The sequence below is a fragment of the Parambassis ranga genome, chromosome 19 (assembly GCF_900634625.1).
Source record: "Parambassis ranga chromosome 19, fParRan2.1, whole genome shotgun sequence".
In the NCBI taxonomy this organism is placed as follows: Eukaryota; Metazoa; Chordata; class Actinopteri; family Ambassidae; genus Parambassis; species Parambassis ranga.
This window is the reverse complement of record NC_041039.1, coordinates 21,559,523-21,580,368: the sequence shown is the minus strand read 5'-3', so window position 1 is coordinate 21,580,368 and position 20,846 is coordinate 21,559,523. Positions and strand designations below refer to the sequence as shown.

Below are 20,846 nucleotides of genomic sequence, written 5' to 3'. Positions count from 1 at the left end.
ATTGATTGAGTCACCTCACTTATGTCGGATGGTGTGCTTTGCAGGTTGTCTTACAGGCGTACCACCGGCATTTACTCCACCAGGATCGCTCGCAACAAATGGCAGACCCTGGAGCGTCGGATCTCTGACGTCATCATGGAAAGGATGACCATCTCCAACATGGAGGCTGACATGAACCGCCTCCTCAAGGTAACGTCCAAAGATACATGTTAGGAAGTTCGTTTGAATTATACACTTCCTGTTTTCCACAATCCACAAACACTGTCTATCGCCATAGCAACGAGAGGAGCTGACCAAGCGTAAGGAGAAGGTAATCAGGAAGAGAGACCGGCTGCTCAGAGAGGGGCCAGAGGCAGAGAAGGCGGTGCTTCCAATCAACGAGGAAGTGGATGCCCTGACCGCCAACATCGACTACATTAATGACAGTATCTCAGACTGTCAGGCCAACATCATGCAGATGGAAGAGACCAAGGTGTGGAAGTCACAGCGATACAAAAGATATAGTGTAGATGTAGATTTTACGCATATTAAAAAATGATTCATTATTTCCAGGATGAAGGTGACACAGTGGACGTCTCTGCTGTGATTGGCTCCTGTACTCTGGCAGAGTCTCGCTTCCTGCTCGATCACTTCATGTCCATGGCCATTAATAAGGTACTAGATGCAGAGGTTTCCTGTAGAAACGCAGTGTGGGAGGCTCTGGCTGTCTCCATCTTGGCAGCGCCCGAGTCCTCCTTTTTGCTGTGTTCCTTACACAATGGAGGTCTGAACCAGCTACAGTGTATAGATTCTTAGCTATCCAGTGTTCAAATCACTCACTCACTCCCAAGATGCATTGTGGGATACATTGAGGGCCCTATATGGGGTCTATAATTTCTCACTAAGAATTTGAACAGCACAACAAAAAGGCGGAGGCACGATATAGGGCCCTATATATATATGAGGGTGATTTCACAGCCCAGATGTGCTGAACGCACTCAGAGACTTGCACTTCCTGACAGGGAATCGTGGGTAACATCGTGCAGTGTGGCCCCAGCCTAAGTCTAACTCTAATTGGTTTCATAACAGCTGATCTGGATCTGTTTAATCATCTCTGACTAGATTGACTTAAGTGCATGACTATAAAAAAGGCCATCAACCTCAAGTGGTCACTGAAGGAACTGCAGTTTTTGGCACTCACACTAAAACATTAATAAATGATTAAGCCAGCCTTCATCAATATAAATAAGATGATAAACTAAACAGACTCTGTACTATGATCACCTGTGGCATAAACTCATTTTAGTGTTTGTATTGTTACAAGTGTTTAATGTCTTACTGTCTGACTTGTTCAGGGTCTGCAGGCGGCTCAGAGGGAGTCTCAGGTGAAGGTGATGGAGGGCCGGTTGAAGCAGACTGAAATCACCAGCGCCACACAGAACCAGCTGCTCTTTCACATGCTGAAAGAGAAAGCCGAGTTCAACCCAGAGCTGGACGCGCTGCTGGGGAACGCTCTGCAGGGTAAAAAAACCCAAAACAAAACAAAAGAAAACATTGTGTTTGAGGTGAAACTGGAGCAAAGAATGCAGATCAGAACCCGGGTCCAACCCCGCCCACCTCCTGAACCACCTGTGTTACTGAAAGGGGAAAGTCAGGGGATGGAGCGATGAATAAGGAGCTGATTCAATATGACTTTTCAGGAGGTGGACGGGGTCGGTTGCATGATTGGGCCTTTTGAGATGCTCTTGCCTGTTGTTGCCTTCTGCTGAATAGAAGCTGGCCTCATTAAATTCTGACTTTAAACATCATCACTATAATGATAATAAATAAAGGGTGCGTTTCCCAGCCTCTGTTCAGTAGGATGCTGTTTACAGTAGGTGCATTTTTTTGTTTCGTTTTGTGTTTGTAGAATTTCGGGGGACTGTGTTTTTGATTTGTGCGTTGCCTTTTTTCTGTTCCCCCATGTTTTCTTTTTCTTTCTTTTTTTTTGTTTTCTTATGTTTTTACAGAGCTAGGTAACCTCCCACCTGGTAAGTGAAACCATATTAGACTCTACTCTGCGCTGTATGAATGCATGGTTCCTTCCCTTTGCACACTGAGAACTAACGAAACATAACATAAACAGGTGCATGCGGTGCAGTGCAGTCAGGCTTCCCTCCATCTGTTGGCTGAGTTGTTCCCCTGTCCTTATCTGGAGACTCCTCCTCCTCCTCCTCCTCCTCGCAGCTCACATGTGCTACAGCCTCCATGCTTTAGCACCTGCTAACCCCTGACCCTTCCACAGGAACGTGGATATTGTAGCTCTGTCTGACCCTGTAGGTCAGCTGACCCCATCAGGAGCGACGGACTAACGATTCCTCACACCTTGTTGTCTTACGTTGGGTGTTTTGCCTTCATCTCAACCCCCTCATCTGTCTTCATAACCCCCACCTCTCCCACCCTATGACCTTGAACCTCTCATGTTTTTCGATCCATCTGACCGCATTGAGCTCAGTGAGGACCGAGTGTGTCAATAAAACAGCATGGCGCTGTGCTGAAGTCGCCTCATCTGCTTCCCTTGTTCATTTTTTAAAGAATTTCTACAGAAATAATTAAAGAAGTGTGTAATGTAAAAGAAAGGTAGAAGCTGTCTAAGCAGTCAAAAGGGTTATTGTTTAAATCTAATATAATTTACTGATCTTATTTGACAGAAAATGGGGACGATAGCAGCAGTGATGAGTCTGCCCAAAGCCCGTCAGCAGAGGGAAGGTAAGTATGTGTGTTCATATGGTGTCACATTATTACACAACAGAGATGAATCCTTAATTAACACATTCTGCACACACCACAAAATCCCCCCCCAAAAAAACAGGAGGCCCTAACAAATAAAGCTACAGAAGGACAAGCCGAGTACAAACGGCTGAGGCTCACAGGGAAGACAAAGACTCAGGCTGGGGACACACTACACGACTTCCACAGTCCTAACAGACTTCGAAAAGACTAGGAGGACACACAGACAGATTCTTTTTATGACGACGGGGGTCACACACTTAACAGCTGCTTCTGATGAGGGATCACAGACTACAGGATTTATCAAAACAACTAATACCCACTGAACGCAGCAAACTGTAATGATGGTGACACTTTACACACAAACAGACCACTAACAACCTCGAAGAAGAAGAAGTAAACAAACACTGGCGACAGTTGGCTCGCTGCTGCTGTCTGTGAAGCTATCCTTGTAGAAAAAAAAAACATCAGAAAGAAAAAACGTGTTATTAATAATAATAATAATATTGGTCTTTCTTTCTTTCTGCTCTGTTGGGCAGGCACTCAAAGCGCTTTACATTGAGATGCAATATTCATTCACACCACATTCACACAGTGGCAGTGGTAAACTGCCACACTAAACACAGCTCCCCAGTGGGAGACTGACAGAGACGTGGCTGCCAAGGTGCGACTACGGCCTCTCCGACCACTGCATTCATACACATTCATACACCACTGAGTGCACTGGGGGCAATGCAGGTAAAGTGCCTTGCCCAAGGACACACAACAATGACTAGGGAGGAGCTGGGGTCGACAACCCTGCTCTACCACTGAGCCACTGTTTGGATCAAGTAGTGGAAAAGTGGAGGTTTTGATATTCACACTACTTCCAATCGTGCAGTGATGCTGTCTCCCGTGTCTCACCCTCTCTTAATTGGCTGTTGGCAGCATGTGTTTGCAGTTGGGTCGGTATTCAGCTCACACCACCTGACTGCATCCAGAGTCAGCCCGGGAAATTCAAACATTTGAAAGTTGCGTCTTCATACACACAACCGATTTTGGTGCCGACTGTCCCCAACTAGTGCTGACTGGTGCAGACTTTGCCCAATAGGGAATCAAGGGTTAAATTGGGCAAAACAATTACGTAGTGTGTCCCCAGCTTCAAACAAAGGACATAAGTTAAATGGGGTTAACAAAATATAGCTGAAAACAACTAGGCAGGAGCATACAGTCACACAGGAGGAAGCACAAGAGGAAGTAAGATGCATTTTCAGAACAAAACAGGAAGTTAAGCTAAGGTACATAATACTCAAATATATTTAAAAAAAAAAACGAGTACTGCAGATTAGACATGATCCTATAGTCTTTGTGCTGTGTTGTCATATCTCGCCTTTTATGTCTGTTGTTTTATTTTTAGTTTGTGAATTACGTACAGTGACGGTGTGTATTATTATTGTGTTTTATATGATTTTATGTTAAAGGTTTGTGTTGCTCGAGGTTTACAGTTTAAGTGCATTTTTATTCGACATTTGTATAAGAGAGCTGTTGTGTCTCTGCAGCACCTTGGCATCTGATCTAATGAAACTCTGTGGAGAGACCAAATCAAGGAGTAAGGTAATAAAGAGTTAATGGTTGTACTCTGGGTGTGGACAGACTGTTGTTTCATCTGTCCTCTCCTGTCCTAATCTGTCAGGCTCGTAGGAGGACCACGACTCAGATGGAGCTGCTGTACGCGAACAGCGACTCCACTGCTGACGCACCCACTGCAGACTTCACCAGTCCCATGCTGCCGCTGGCCGAAACACCAGATGGGGGCGGAGACGTGGACTTGTCGGGCTCATCATCAGTCAGGGACTACGCAGCTCTCTCCCCCGGCTTTTCCTCTAAAATGGGCAGCATGTAAGTCCGAGCCCGGCACTCTTTACACTAATGGATTAATTGCTGCCTTCTTCTCTCTGGCATGTTTGATGTTGCTGCTTCCTCCTCTGCTTAGTTGAATTGCTTTATTCATCCTTACAAACGGCCACAGCTGACCGTCAGGACAGGTGAAAGCATGTCCACACAAACATTAACATTCTATGGCTCCTCTAATCTCTTACTGTAACTTAGCTCCACACTAGCATCAGAAATACTAACCAGGCTGCTTTAACCGTCTCAGCCTTCAGCCACACTTAGCTAAGCTCAGACAGCAGCGTTCATTAGAACTATTAGAGCGTTTGAAATCAGCTTGCCGAAGAACCGCCCCTTGTAACGGGACTTTAAATATCAGGTAACCGTGTTTCTGTGTGTTCTGCATGCTCATCTCTTCATTGTTGACCATTGTTGTTTTTTGGTTTCCCCACCTCGTGTCGTTTCTATAATTATTTTTGTGTGCTGTCTTTGTGTTGTTTGTGGACAAATTGCTAAAAACACGAACGCTCAGTTCTGGCTCGAGAACTCCGACAGCCGTGGAAAAGCGAGCTCCGGAGCCTTCGCCGCTCTCTCGCAGGAAGACCTATGACAAGGCACAGGCGGCGGCTGACAGGGCAAAGGTCAAGGAGAATAAACAGTAAGAGATCGATGCCAACATTGTGGCTGCAAAGCCGAGAAAAAAAAAAAAAAAAAAAAGCGAAACACCTTCACTCTGATTGTACTAATACTCCTCCTCCTTTTGGTTTCCTGCTTTGGAGAAGCATGTGGTGTCAGCTGAATCAGTGATGCTGTTTGGTGACCTTTGACCTGTCAAGTTCTATGCTGAATTTATTGTTTTATATATTATGTCTCTCCTTTGAGGCATAGTGGTGACAGTTTTGACCTAAATTCAGCATTCAACTTTCTCATTGATTCCACTGCTTCGGATCTGCAACTGACTCTGAAAATCAATAATAACATAGTGACTACTCCTTACATCATCCCGTCTCAGATTTGAAATCTTTTAAAGCAGCTGATCACTGATCACTTCATTTAAGCTTCGTGCACATCAGTGCCAGCATGAGACGTTTGCTGAGCTTGTATGACTGCATGTGTTCAGTATGAGAGCTGAAACCTGCTGCATTCATGTCATATGAAGGAAGCTTTCTTTTCAATTAAAAAAAAATACCACACACTAATATTAAAGAAGAAATTGGACGTGGAATATCAGCGTCACATTGTCACTGTGGCTCTGTTCCACCGGTCCTCTGTGTGCTCCGTGAAACACAGATGGTGGAGCATTTTGAAGCACTTCTTTTACCCCCCTGGGATTAAAGGCAGCGACGTATAGGTGGATCATCTGCTGTCTGAATGTGCTCCATAGAAAACAATTTGCACAAGAACCTCAGATTGTGTGTGATTAAAAGACGGGTTGTAGCCTCTGTATTGAAAGTAACCAGTGTTTCTGTTTCACATAGAAATTATTCAACAACCAAACTGTCAGTCCGTCCCATTTTCCATTTTTAATCCATTTTCTGAACCCGTTCATCAGTCATATTGCAGGGCAAACATTGAGACAGACGACCATCCACTCTCTGGCCTATGACCATGCACTTCTTTAAAATATGGGAGGAGACGGGCGTACCTTTGAACGCACAGGGAGGAGCTCCAAGTCCAAACTCCTCCTGGAATAAATTAAAAAAATAAATAAATGCAGTGGCAGCTTGTGCTCATGGTCGCACAGTGGCAGAGCTCTGGATGACTCCAGTCAGCAGCAGACTGGTGGCTCTAGTGTTTACATCCACTTCACATCAGTGGTAGTCGTATTTCATATATATATATATATATATGATACTAAATTGGCTAGGTTATGTACACCTGCTTTAAAGACTCGAGTATGTTTATGTGTAGCACCTTAGGATCATGAGAAAGTTACAGTTTTCCAGAAATGGCACCTAAAAACTACAAACTACAACCTCCTGTGCTGAACACTGAGCCTGTATTGACAACAGAAAGTAGACAGGGGGGAAGTGAAGAGAACAACCAGCAACGATGTGACCTGAATAGAATGGCACCAGGATTGCTGCAGTTGAGTTGGTTGTGTTTTGACCATTAGGCTACCAGGACAAAAAACCCCTCTGGGCTATGACATGGCATTTACTGTGCCACCGCCCTCAGGCTGACTGACTGTGACATTTTTCACAGAGAGTCTTCTCGGTTTTTTTTTGAACATCTTTTTACCGTTTTTTTTTTTTATTATTATTATTCTTGTGGTGCATTCAGCATTCTAGAGCCACACAGGCCGGGCTGCTGTTTAAAAGTCATTTGACATTTACATTCAAAACTGTCGTTCAATCAGTGTTTTTGCTATTTTTCTTGATGAAGATCCAAATAAATAGAGGTCTGTGGGGATTGACTTTTAGGGCCAAACTCTTTTTGCTTCATAGTTAAAATTAGAAGGTGACCGTAAGGAGGAAAGTGCATGTTGTTGTTTCTGCCCTGACAGATGCTCCCACATGACATGAATGCAGCATTATGCGTCTCCCCTCACCCAGTCCTCCCACACTTCAGCCAGCAGTGTGTAAACAGCTTAGCACAGCCTTTAATTATACCACAGCTTAATTGGCAGCGCAGCCTCACATCCCAGTCGTCTGGAACCTGAAGAGCAGCTGTCCACCAGTTCCAAGTCCCACCAACGCTGCCACAGCTCGTCCCTAGTAACTACGTCTTCCATGTATGACGGGGTATCTGGGGCGGTACCGCACACGTCCTGCAGGATCAGTAAGAACCAGAGATAAGTAAAATTGACACTAGCCTGCCAGAGACTCAGATTAGAGTCTGAGAAAGAAGCTGAGGCGGAGCAGGGAGGAGCGCCGCACACTGGAATCTGTCAGTTTGTCAAACTCAGGTCCTTGGATTGCGTCCCGGGTTACTGTAGATTCTGTCCTATTAGTGTAAGCTGGAAGAAAACATGGGAATTTATTCAGTTTTGTCATTTTGTGTAGGAACAAAGTTTTGCATCGTGTTAAGATCGTCTTTTACCCTATGAAGAATCATTTAGAAAAATCAAGGAATAGGATGTATTTCATGTTTTAACCAGCAGCCAATCAGCTCTCAGGAACATCAGGTCATCTTTCCCCCTCCAGGGTGACCAGATGCCTCCGCCCTCGCCCGTCCACTCCGCTCTCCAGTCCACACAAGTACAACCTTCTCTTTGACAGTTTTTGTCACGTTGCTCAGTCTTTGAACACACAGTGGTCACATGGTGCGGATTCCACCCTTTCCTGCCTCTGTCTGTTGACCTGAGCCTCTCAGGAGTTTTCATCCCTCACTGCTGTGGGTTCCATGTATCAGACAAAAGCAATTAATGTGGTCAAAATCACATTTGCATAGATATCCGTTATGGGATCAATAGATGGTTTAAGCTCATTACTGCCATTGAGCCAGAACCCTCAGTAATCCGCTCTATTCATCAGCCCTTTATCATTCAGTGAAGCTTTTATTCCCTGAGTATCGACGTGTGGATCTGTGGTCAGCACCAGCTCATCCTGCTGTTTCCTGATACTCTGCCAGGACAGGTGTAGAACAATTGCACGATCAAATGCCAGTTTGTCAACACGACCAGCCAGTTAGTGATCGATCAAGGTTCCTGTGCATCTATCGAGCGGATGCTGCTGGTTTCCATCAGTCTCCTGCCTTTCTGGGGCTTCTTTATAATCTCTGAAGCGCCTCTGTATAGACGCACAGAAGGTATTTTTGGCTTTTTCTTTCTAACACGTTAAGGGCGACTCTCCTTTTGTTTATTGACTCTTTCTTCAAATTCTTCTTCACTGTCCTCTCTTTCAGTTTTTTGTGCACGGTGTGTGCCCAGTGTTTGACAGCGATGTGCGTCTTGTGTGTTTCCAGGGGCGTCATTAACCCAGTGCCCTCCACCAAGAGCAGCCGAGCGGGGACGCTGCAGTGCGTTCATGTGGCGGAGGGACACAGTAAAGCCGTTTTATGTGTTGACTGCACTGACGACCTTCTGTTCACTGGATCCAAAGGTTAATACCCCGAGTTCATCCTCTCCTCACACATCTCATCAGTAGTCCTCACATGTCTCCTTATTACAGGACTGGTTATTTGTTACGCTTTGACACGCTGTTACATCGCACCAAATAAATCCTGACAGGGATTAATTAGGATTGTCATATGCACAGCATGTGGATAAATGAGGTGAAGAAGTAAAATGACATCGTATATGCAACAAACTTGTTAATGGTGCGGGAGCTTTCAGACATAATAAATGGAGGTAAATACAATCCTCCAGATTGAAATGCTCATTTCTGCTCACAGTCATTAAAGACGGCAGATGTCAGTTTTATGGATAGCTACTGGATCTTATTTGTCCTGTTTGTCCTCTTGCAGACCGGACCTGTAAGGTGTGGAATCTGGTGACGGGTCAGGAGATAATGTCCCTGGCTGGTCACCCCAACAACGTCGTGTCGGTCCGCTACAGCTCCAGTTTAGTCTTTACCGTCTCCACCTCCTACATCAAAGTCTGGGACATCCGGGACTCAGCCAAGTGCATCCGGACGCTAACGTGAGTAGGAGTGCTTCTCTGCCTGAGTACTGAATTCTGGACCTTGCTTTGTTCTTTTTGGCTGCTCTGAGCACCCATACCGTAACACCTTGTATAGACGTGCTTTTAAAATCTTTGCATCGGCTGGCCTGACCCAGTTTTTTTTTAGGACAGCTCATTAAAACCTCTGCATGATCAAAGATATTGTTATTAGTGACAGAAACAATCGCTCCTACGATCATCCACCCACACATACACCAAACAAGCAATTGCTATGTGACCTTTATGTATGTCGGAAACGACACCAAGGTCCAGACTTTGAGGACATCAGTGATAGTTCCAGCCCTGATGATGTATCAGCTAAAGAAAAGGACAGAGGCTCAGCTCTGTTTCATCACCTGGTGATCTCTTACTGGTTTCATGTGTGCTCCAACAGGTCTTCTGGTCAAGTTAATGTTGGAGATGCCTGTGCGTCTAACACCAGCCGGACGGTCACCATCCCAGCAGGAGAGAACCAGATCAACCAGATCGCTCTCAACCCCAACGGCATGGTCCTTTACGCCGCTGCTGGAAACTCAGTCAGAGTCTGGGATCTGAGGCGGTAAGCATACCTGGACTCTTAACACGTCAGGCTCTGGACAGTCAGGAAAGACTAAATAAGGCAATCTGTTTATGATGCACTACCTGCAACACTGTGGTGCTGTCTTCAGATGCACATCGAGTTACTTTCTTTTGAAGGACTCATCCAAGTGTGCAGAGTTCAGTATTATAACCTGACAAGAGTCCAATTCAAAGCTGCCATCCGTTACTGACAGCCAGCTGCTATTAGCTTTGATGAATGGCCTCTTTATTCCTCTTTGAAAATAAACAACAGTCTCACTTTGTACTACGGCTATAAAACTGCAGGTTTCATGTTGGTTTCATTTTTAATTTTTTTTTTTTTTTTTAAGGTTCGCTTCTACTGGGAAACTCACCGGGCACCTCGGTCCAGTGATGTGTCTGACCGTGGACCAGTCTGGAAACAACCAAGACCTGGTGATCACTGGTTCCAAGGATCATTACATCAAGGTGTGTTTTAGCTAATAGTCAGATGATAATGTCAGAGAGACATTCAATAATGCATGATGGATCATTCCATTTATATGCAGCTGACCTCGTTCCCTTGACTACAATAAACGAATACTCTGCGTTAGAAATGCTCTTTGATTTCACACGTGCGCTGTGCACGTCTCGCCCTTTGCAGCTGTTTGAAGTGACTGAAGGTTCTCTGGGGAGCATCACGCCCACGCACAACTTTGAACCGCCACACTATGATGGTATCGAGTCTCTGGTGGTCCAGGGGGACATTTTGTTCAGCGGCTCTCGAGACAACGGCATCAAGAAGTGGGACCTGGACCGCAAAGACCTGCTGCAGGTACCAGAAAAGTGATGGGCATTTTTGAAGTTTTTTTTTTTTATAAAAGTCAGAAACCTGATCGTGTTGGTCTGATCTGATCCTTCAGCAAGTCCCAAACGCTCACCGTGACTGGGTTTGCGCGCTGGGCGTTGTGCCCGGCTCCCCGGCCCTGTTGAGCGGCTGCAGAGGCGGGGTGCTCAAGCTATGGCACACAGACACGCTGGGGACTCTGGGGGAGCTGAAGGGTCACGAGAGCCCAATTAACAGCATCTCAGCCAACAGCAGCCACCTGTTCACCGCCTCCGAGTGAGTCCTACACACACACACACTGACACACGCTGGCTTTCAGTCCATGGTAAGCTCTCATACTGTAAATTTATTGACTACCTGGAAGAAAATAATTCGGCAGACTCAATTTTTTTGGAGGAAAGCAACACTTCATTCAGCCTACAACCTGTCACTGCTTTCTAACCATTAAATTATATATTTTTTTAGATTTACAGCAGAATGTCATGTTGATCGTCAATAACAGAAGATTTACTAAATTGACTTCGCTCAGAACGTTCATCTCAGCTTTGGTTAAAGCCATGGAGTCAAACACGTATTGATCATTGTTAAATTGACGGTCGATAACAGGAAGTCGTGGGTGTATTGATTTCTTCAGATGCACGCACTGCCCACACCCAGCAGTGGATTTTCATTATTTTAGGTTAAGAAGTTCATGCAGACGGGATCAAAATATCACTGTTTGTCTGTTAGCAGCACGCCAGCCTGCCAGGTGTTCCCTTCCCTCTCAGAGAGTGTTAGAAGTGAGAGCGAGGACTTCCACACCCTGAACGGCACTGCTCTAAAAAAAAAAAAAAAAAAAAAAAAAAAAAAAAAAAAACACAAATGTGCAATTTCCAAGCTGTGATTTCCACAATGAGATCGGTTGACCTTCTAATCTTGTTTTATATTAGCACAGTGGAACCCAGTGGGAGTGGAATCAATTTTCAAGGAACTCATTTGTGAAATGCGGCTCTGCCAACATTTGCAATCTGCATGCAGGCAAGTGCCGGCAAATGGATTTCCAGAAAACGGGTCACTGGACAGCAAATGTGCGGTTTGTTGTTACTACAAGTCAGACACAAGCAAGAACGCTTGTTTGGATTAACTTAAGGGAGACATTTGTAATAATGTGAGTTACAAAAAGAGTGGATGTGGGCGTTTGGCCTACCACTCCACCTGTGCTTATGGGTTTATAGATGATGTTCAACGGTGTCCCGTGAGGCGTCCTGTGGGGGGGTGATCCAGGAGTATGGGCTGCAGTGCCTGTTGCTAAGGGCCATTCAGTTCCTTTACAAGCAGCCTGGTTCACACTGCTGCCAGTAAAACAGAGTGGTTTTCAGTGGAGGACCTTATCAGGGCTGTGCTTTATCACCGAATCTGTTTATAGTTTTCATGGACGGAATTTCTCAATGTAGACGAGAGGCACAAGGGGTTAAGTTCAGTAGGATTCAGTGCCTGAATTGAATAGATGATTATTAAGCTGTTAAAATGAGTTTGCTCTGCAGGGTTGGGGGACTTTCCCTTAAAGGAGCTCGATGTAGAGTCACTGCTCCTCTGCACTGAGAGGAGCCGGTTGAGGTGGTTTGGGCACCTGGTTATGATGCTGCTGGGTGTTTGAGGCTTGTCTGACCTGAAGATGAAGAACGGACTGAGAGGTGGTGGAATTTTAAAGACTGCTGCATCTTTGTTTTTACTAAGACCAGCTGCAGAGTTCTGAAAGCCTCATTCAGCTGGACCAGCTTGCATGTTTTGACGCAGCTCTGTAGTAAGAGCCCCATTAGTAGTAGTTATGTGCCTCTCTCACTCTCTCTGTATAATATAATCATTCTTTTTTCTGCTTCTACACTGATTTAATTGCACGGTGAGCCAGTAAACAAACACACATGTGCTCAGAGTACACCAAAATACTGGACCACAAACTCTCTAACCCATCATGGTCAAATCAGCGTCTGCATGAGAAAGTGCTGGCAGTTATGGGCATGTTTTTAATGGCCTGAGAAGGACCTTTTATGTTCAGATTTTTAAAAATCATCCACAAACATGCTACTTCGCTAGCTTTTAAAGATCAAAGCTTGTTGCTTTCTCTTCATCAATATGCTGATAGAGTTTCAGAGTCCAATCACCTGCTGATCATTCTTTTGAATGCGCTGGTCCTATTTAGCTCTGTGCAACAAACTATCTGATGTGAGAGCTTATACGGGTGTAGCCTTATTGATCTTCCTTCATACGATCGGCAACTCGTCAATCCCTCTGCGTTTCTGTCTTTCAGTGACCGGACCGTGAAGATCTGGCGTGCACGCGGTGGACTGGACAGCACCTTAGAGGCGGTTGACAATGCAGATGAGGTGGCCAGTAACTGAACACAGCGCCACCCGCTGACTGTAGAAGGACATTACAGCATCATGTGATTATGCTGCTGCCCTGCACTTTGACCCCTAAGCCTAATGCTGACTCCTAGAACACACAAACACACAGATACGCTCCACATCACCGACAGGACAACACCAGTTACTTCATCTGAACATCTCTCCCCAGACTCTGTGACACCTCAGAGGGTGTTGACAGCATTAACTCATCTCTCTCCATGTTAAACTGTAGACCATTCAGTAAACACACTGCAGCGCAGCATACAGTTAGCGCTGTACCACAACACAATACAAAAAACAGCCAGAAAACAGCTTGTCAGAGTAGGTAGATGCAGTGGCAGAGCCAGTGGGTTGGTAGCTGGTCTTCACAACCCAGTTCTCCAGTTTGTTGTATGTGCACTCAAACCAATGTCCCCTCACTCCTTTCCCCCATAGAGTAACAAAAGTGGCTTTACTGTACGTGTACTGTACAAATCATTGTATTTGTGTGCTCCTTTTCCTCCTGCAGCGGCTTCAGATCCGCGACCAAAACACTGCAACCCGTTGTCTTTGCTGCACACTGTGCTATGTAAAGCTAAAGGTTTATTAACCATTTATGGAAAGATGCTTCAAAGCACTCTGTGTGTTAAATATAAGCCTGCAGCCACCTTAAAATTCTAGTGTTATGGGGAGTTTTATGCCAAACTTGATGCTAGCAGTCTGAATCATGTGGCCAAGCTGTACGAGGTTGCTAGGCGACAAGAGCATCATGACATCGGGTACCACAAATAGGAAAGCTGTTCAACAACATTTGGTACCACCTCCTTCGCCCTTCAGCCAAAACTATCCTGTATTTCCAGTCCTTATGCTAAGCTAAGCTAAGCTAATTAGCCTTAGCTTTATATTTATCACAGCGTCTTTCCATCTTTAGTCGAACTGCTCCTTTAACTCTTAAACTGTTTAAATATCTCCACCACTAGTCTTTGTGAGTCACTTATTGACTGTCGGCAGGTTCAGCGTTGAGGATATTCTGCACTTGTTCATGTTTCATTGTGTGTTTAAAAAAAAAAATCTACGCTCTTCACACATGCTGTTAACACTCACTAAACCTACACTACTGAGTTGTTGTCTGATTCCTGTGCTGCTAATGCCTCACCTTCTTCAACCCTATACGAGGGCTTCTTGTCGTGGACTCCGGGTGATGTCCACCCAGCACCGTAGCTGACGTATGTGTGTGTGTGTATATAAATGTGTAATGGTCATGTTGTTTTGTCACTTTTGAGAGGAGAGGCCTTCAGACCAACGTCTGTCTCACAGATCGGATCCTTGTGAGGCCTTCCTGTGGAGGCACACCCCCGCCCCCACCCCCCGGTGTAACTGATCTGTCTGTGTGCCATGAATGTTTGGTGAAAACAGCAGCTGTTGGCATTATTCAATTATATATATCTAATGTATGTAAACCATGTATTTAACAGTAAATCTGACTGAATGTTAGCTTTGTGGGACCACCGATCTGAACACAGTCTCACAGTAGAGCCGAGAGGACCAGGACTGGCAGCAGTAGAGCTTTTTCTCCAGTGAGGTAGCAGGTTATGTTTAGTGGCCTAAGGTTAGTTGTTTTTCCTCGTTTTCTTTGTCATGCTCTCTTTCTTTCATATATCCCGGGCGACCCTGCCCCCTTCTTTCTGGAGTTTTAGCAGCCGTTCCTTTGTGACGGACTCTGTAGCGATTCTAATGTCAGATGCCTGGTGAGAATAAACACCATCTGTCAAAAATGACCAACTCTGTGTGCTGTTATTTATCAATAAATCATGCTATGTTCAAATCTGATCCATGTGTTGCTTCCTGGGGTTTTGCTTAAGTACAAGCCTGCCGTGTCCATCCATTGTTTTCAAATAGCTGAGCACCTCTTAAAGATATGTTATGTTGCTCTTTTGGTGAGTTTTATCACACGATATGATTTAGTAAGTACTTTTCATCGTTCCACTCCTGCTTTCCTCACTGTAGGTAAACATTCTCTGGCTGTTGAAGCGAGGCGTGTGGTCAGATGTCTGGAGAAGTGGTGAAAGCTGGGCACAAGATGGCACTGTCGGCACCAAGCTTTGAACCAGGGACTGTGTAAGAGTGATCCTCTGAGCAGTCAGGGCTCCACAGACACTTCCACTGACACTTGCACTGATCAAAACAATTTATTTCCATATTAACACCCAAACAAGACGATGCCTGCATGGTGAATGAGATGTGAACCTTATTGATCACTGATAAATAAACATACAGAAGCAGTCAATCCAATGTGAAGACATGACTGTCCATGTGAATAATGCCTTACTAAACATGTGATCAATAGATTTACGAAGCTTGTAGAGGACATATAAAACATACAGTACACCATCACAATCAATATTCAATAAATGTATTAATGTGAAAAGCACTTAAAAACCAATAAAATAATCATGATCCAAGTCTAAACAATCTAAGCCTATAGAGCCTGACACATTAGATTTTTTTTTATTTTAACTCCATGTGCTTTCTGCACCTTTAAAAATTAATCAATTTAAATAAAAAATCGGAATCTCCCACTGAGCCGTGGTGTCTAACATGGATGTGATGTCGCAATCCAGCGTGCACAGACTCACACAGAGGCTTTGTTCAGAAGCTTAATGAGCGACTCAGGAGGCCATCAGGGTCTGCTGTCACAAATCTGCAGGACTGTCTGACAGGCAGCACCAATCACCGGCCGCCTGATGTGAGGGCTGTGTGTGTCTGTGTGTGTGTGTGTCACTGAGGTTGTGTTGGGGACTCTCTTCAGATTCCTTCTAAAATTCTCCATCTTGTTTAACGAAGCAGCCGTCGGTTACCTGCGCACATTAAAGGTCAGCTAGCATCTTTCTGTGATGTCAGTCTATGAATCCTCAGTGAAAAACAGCACAAGCAGCTGTTTCACAAGATGCAGAGATGTGCACAATTTTTGGCTCCAGCCCTGCTGAGCAGATCCTCCGTCCTCAGAGAGGGGTTTTAGCTGGACTCAGCAGAAACTACAAATAAAAGACCTCTGATACACAGAACCTCCATTCAAGAGTCTTATTATCAGCACTTATATTTGTTTTCAGTCTGAAAGCTGTTGTAGATGTGACTGTATTCCTTGCGAGGAGCAGATAAAGCACATTTTTAGCTGCTACTTTCTGAAGTTTAGAATGAAATGAAACATTTCTGAAGGAAATCTATCACAGCAAGACTCTGGCAAATGAAGAGAAGGGAAGATTGAGGAGACGGTAATTAGCGAGCAGCCAGAGCTGCTTCAGACTCTGATCATTTGAAGCTATTTGTGGCACGAATATAATACAACTCTGTCCAGACACACTGGCAGCAGGCTAAAGCAAAAAAAACCTTTAACAGTTGAAGAAATTCAAAACAAAACTTTAACATTCAGATGAAAAAGAATCTCTTAAAGTGATATTGATGGTTTTTCCAGACATTTTTAAAACTTTATATATTTAAGATACGTTAGCAAGAGGTCCTCTGGTTACCCAGGACCCAGGTGGAGGAATCGTGTTGGAGACAACAGTCTTGGTGGCTGTTAGCTTAGCATAAGCCAACAAGTGGCTACTAGTGGAGCTTCAGTGTTTTTTCTACCTTAAATGAAACCTGTTGCTGTCCGTCATTCTTACTTTCAAACTGTTTTTCATGCAGAAACGCTTCATTATGCAACGTGCAGACTGCAAACTCCTACACACCAAAAACATTATTCCTTATACTTTGAAATGACTTCTTCTTATTGAAGTACATTCTTTTAGTAATCTGTTAGCTTAAACAAAGTCTTAGTAGGAAGTAGGAAGAAGTAAGACAATTTTGTTCCAAACACACCAGTGCTGAGACATGCAAAAGAGCAAACACTGCAGTTCCCCCCACAGCCTCTAGGCTTCAAACACTGGACATTTCTCAATGCTTCACAGGATTAAAAAGACATCATTAAATAACATGGAAACAGGAAAGGGTAAACGAGTAAAAACACCAGTCACAGGAACCTGTCTAACATCATGTGGGAGGTTCTCACATTTTTTTGTTGCTGCTTCACCACGTTCAGCTCGAACTCTAGGGATGAGCAGCACGTCCGTCCCGGATGTCCTCAGGGTGCCAAGAAGGTCAGACTGTAGACCTCATTGTTCAAACGCATCAGAAATAAACAGCCTGGTACCAGGAAGGGACCGCCTGCTGTGGTGTGGTCCTGTTTTGTTAGAAGTGCTGTTAGGGTTAGGGACTCGTCTCCATGGAAACCAGTGATGAAACCATGTTTTCATCCTAAACATGTTCTTTTAATGCCTAAACTTAACCATATGTGAAAACTGAAGTGACGCCATGTTTGTTTACAGGAGCAAAGTTCTTGTCACCGTCCAGGCCTCCACCTTCTTCTTTGGCGGCTTTTACACATCAGCCACATGGCCGGGTGTATCGTCAAGAACAGGTGAGAAACATGATCAGCCTCACAGTGTGGCACTACAGGAAGAGATTGAAGTCCTGCATGCAGCTGTACTCATTTTATTTTAATTATTTTTTTTAGAATCTCAGTTTAAAACTGTGTTTTTGCTGATGACTGTTAACTTTTAAAAGACGTCACCCAGAACAGAGTGTACCTGTCAGCAACTGCAGTCTGAGAAAGCAGTCATTAAATGTGTGAAGCTGAGACTTTTCGCACTTGATTAGGTTTTCAAATATCAACCGTGTTCCTGGCTGGAAGCAGCATCAGCAGGTGTTTCCATCTCTGAAGGCACCAAGGTGTTTCCAGCTCGCTGGCTGCTCCTGCTCACTGTGTTTTACCTTGATCAGAGTCATCATGGAACGCAACAGCAAAGTATTTCATATCAGACATTTTTTGTTGTTGCCTAAAACGTTGTGGGAAATAGGAGTGAGATTATTGTGTGTGTGTGTGTGTGTTTCCAGGTGCTGAGTGCAGGTGTGTGAAGGGGGCTGGAGTGTAACAGGCATCATTTTAGCCAGAAAATGACACAGAAAAAAAAATGACAAAGAAATGACACAGCTGAATTAATATTTAGCTCCTCCATCCAAACTGTGGTTCAGATTCATCATGTTTTTACACTGACGTCCTTCACCTGCAGCAGGTGTCATGATCTTTTGCTATATATATATATATACACACCCAATACAAAATTGGTGAACCAAGAAGCGGAGGAAAGGGTTCAGGTTGTAATAAATGCTGTGCTAAGATTAAAGGTAGGGTAGGAGATTTCATTCTGATGCACTTTTTGTTAAATTAGTGTAACTTCTCTTTACAATCCGATAGCAACCGATTAGTTCGGCAGTTTCGCATTAAAACGAAGAATATGAATCATCTGTGGAAGCTATAAAACCCTAAAAACATCAGCCAATCCTCCGGGTGGACCCTGCGCGGAGTATTGGCTGGTTGTCACTTTCTTCCTGCTCTGTGAGAGAGGTACGTGCATGATGGCCGAAGTCACAGACCGCAGCTCGTCTTCAGGTGATGCGCGTCCATGTGATTGGGAGGCGTGGCTTCGGGGTGAGCTCCGAGAGAAAGGGGCGTGTGTTTACTTTCCAAATCTGGCTGACTCTCACTGAGTTTTCAAAATCTCCTACCCTACCTTTAAAAGGCAGCTAATAGAACTCAACTATCAATATGCAGCATGGTAAGTAAGGCCTTACTGTGCGTTCACACCAAGAGCGACTAAGTAGATCCTAGTAGGAGTAGGATCACACAACACCGGGGGTCCAGCGATGGCAGTGATCAACCTCTCACATGCCATTTTTTTTACGTGGGGCGAGCGAAGAACGTCTACATTTTGATTGGTTGTCAATGTTTTACAGGCGAAATGCATCATAGCTAATTTGCATAAAGTAAAGCCAGCTTGAACTTTTTTTAGTTGCTCAACTTTTGTAGCTTATCGCTTTAGTCGCTCTTCAACGCACGGTTCTGCAGGCTAACCCTGAAGTTCTGCTAAACACCAGCACCTTGCTAGCATGCTACAATAAGCATTTAGCTTAGAGCACACATGATCACATGGCTAGTACCAACAAGGCTGGCCTCACAGGTCTGCTAGTATGTTGGTACTAACCAAATATCCAAGGACTGTGTCCGTCTCTGGTCACCAGCCGGCAGCAGCCATTAGAGATGGACATAAAGGGGGCACCATCTTTTGCAGCATCTGGGTGGAGCTGATGTGGGCATGCAGCCACGTGTAAAGAGGAGGCTTTTGAAGAAGGAAATTAAGAACGCATCTTCACCCCCCAAAAATACAAACAGCTACACATTGGGTTGATAATGCATCCACCATAATGCATCCATCCTCCTGACAGAACAGTCAGAACAGACTGCCAGACGTCAAACATGATGTTCATATGATCATATGGCCTGATGCATGATGGGAAACTGCCCTCTAAATGTAAAGAGAAGCCATGATTCCTGTGGCAGCTGCCTCATCTCAGCTGGAACGTGCATCAGGACTGTTTAGTGAGTCTAACAGGTGTTTGACCTGCTGGATGAACTCTCTCTCTCCTGCTTCAGACTAACTGCAGCTGACATGTATTTCCATTTTTAGCTCTGATTCACGCTGAGCTCATTAATTGAGTTTGTGTTGCTCAGGTGCTTTTCATCATCTGGCTTCAGTGTGACATTCTTCACCACTGTCCAGTTATCACTGCAGCCTTCTTCAGAGGCCCGCCGCGCTGCGAGGAGTTTAAAGCAGGAGCAAAGAATGATAACGTGCTTCACACTGCACGTCCTCAGACGGTCTTTGTTTCATCCTTATCTCATTGTGAGGTTCATTTTGCCTTTTAGTTCAACTCCCAACATATTCTTTTCTACCTTTTTTCCCCCCTCAGTTTCCTTCAGATTTAAAGGTGGTAGCTGTGAAGAGAATTCAATTTAGGATAATTCAATATCACTGATTGCTGCAGCTCCAAACATGAATGCACACAGCAATTAAATAAAACTATTTTTAATTGGAAGAAGTCAGACTCTTGCTGGGAAAAGAGATATTTTCATTATCAATGGTACGCAGCTTATACTGAGGGAGAGATGAGATAACTTTTTATGAGGAGGAATTAGAAAGTTACTGCTCCGTGAGATTTTTAAATTGGTTTTAAAAACACATGAATTCTAGCTGAAAATCCTGCCTTTAGCTTTATTAATGACACGAATCTCTCTGGACATGGGGGCGGGGCCTCGTCCACCATGTGACTGACCATGTGACTGACCATGTGAGAGGATCTTTACTGCTGTTTCAGTGCCTAACTTTAGCCAGATTCATGCCAAATCCAGCTGCAATAAAAAAAGAAAGGGAGAAAACAAAGCAGCTCGTGGTGTCAGGGGGGCGGGAACCTCAGACTCCTGACTGAAGGTCTGCTGTTTGCGCTTAACCCCCGCTGTCCCGTCCTTTCTCTGGCTTCTGGATCAGTCCCATCAGATTAATCCACTAATATAAATGTAAACCCAGCTTCTGAAGGGTTCTGCTCAGGCCACACACTTATCAATCACACGTTCTATGCTCAGGACTTGTGAGAACTTGATCATCGTGTCTTCTGCAGCTGCAGCTGCATCAATCAGCCTCCAGCTTGAACCTGGATCCAACAGCAGCCCTGAAGAGGAACCATTGGTCCTTTTACAAAAGGAAGGACTCTTCCACTCTCTCTCTCTCTCTCTCTCTGTGTGTGTGTGTGTGTGTGTGTGTGTGTGTCAGCATGTGCGTCTTCCCGCCCCCTTCACACCACCGTCCTCCGGAGCACGGAAGCGCACAGAGGCGCGCTGCAGCTCCGCGGCTGTGTTTTGTATGCTCCCCTCTTTCTCTCCGGTTCTCCACGCTTCCAGAAAGCAGACAGCTGGCTGACGCTCCGCTGCTTCACGGCTTCC

General features: G+C 44.7%; 1 protein-coding gene across 3 annotated transcripts in view; it reads left to right on the top strand.

The window, feature by feature from the left end:
* kif21a (kinesin family member 21A) overlaps positions 1-14,724 on the top strand; it is a 40,765-nt gene extending 26,041 nt beyond the window's left edge. The window contains exons 20-35 of one of the 3 annotated variants that reach the window (XM_028430171.1): positions 45-189; positions 278-472; positions 553-654; positions 1,335-1,500; positions 1,989-2,009; positions 2,670-2,727; positions 4,287-4,341; positions 4,421-4,626; positions 5,150-5,275; positions 8,524-8,660; positions 9,025-9,199; positions 9,615-9,779; positions 10,129-10,246; positions 10,422-10,592; positions 10,681-10,880; positions 12,892-14,724. In XM_028430171.1, coding sequence (XP_028285972.1) covers positions 45-189; positions 278-472; positions 553-654; positions 1,335-1,500; positions 1,989-2,009; positions 2,670-2,727; positions 4,287-4,341; positions 4,421-4,626; positions 5,150-5,275; positions 8,524-8,660; positions 9,025-9,199; positions 9,615-9,779; positions 10,129-10,246; positions 10,422-10,592; positions 10,681-10,880; positions 12,892-12,982 — 2,131 coding nt within the window. In that variant the 3' untranslated portion in view covers positions 12,983-14,724. The remainder of the gene's footprint in view (positions 1-44; positions 190-277; positions 473-552; positions 655-1,334; positions 1,501-1,988; positions 2,010-2,669; positions 2,728-4,286; positions 4,342-4,420; positions 4,627-5,149; positions 5,276-8,523; positions 8,661-9,024; positions 9,200-9,614; positions 9,780-10,128; positions 10,247-10,421; positions 10,593-10,680; positions 10,881-12,891) is intronic. The other 2 variants (XM_028430172.1, XM_028430173.1) reach the window with 2 other exon arrangements.
* The last annotated feature ends 6,122 nt before the right edge of the window (positions 14,725-20,846 follow it).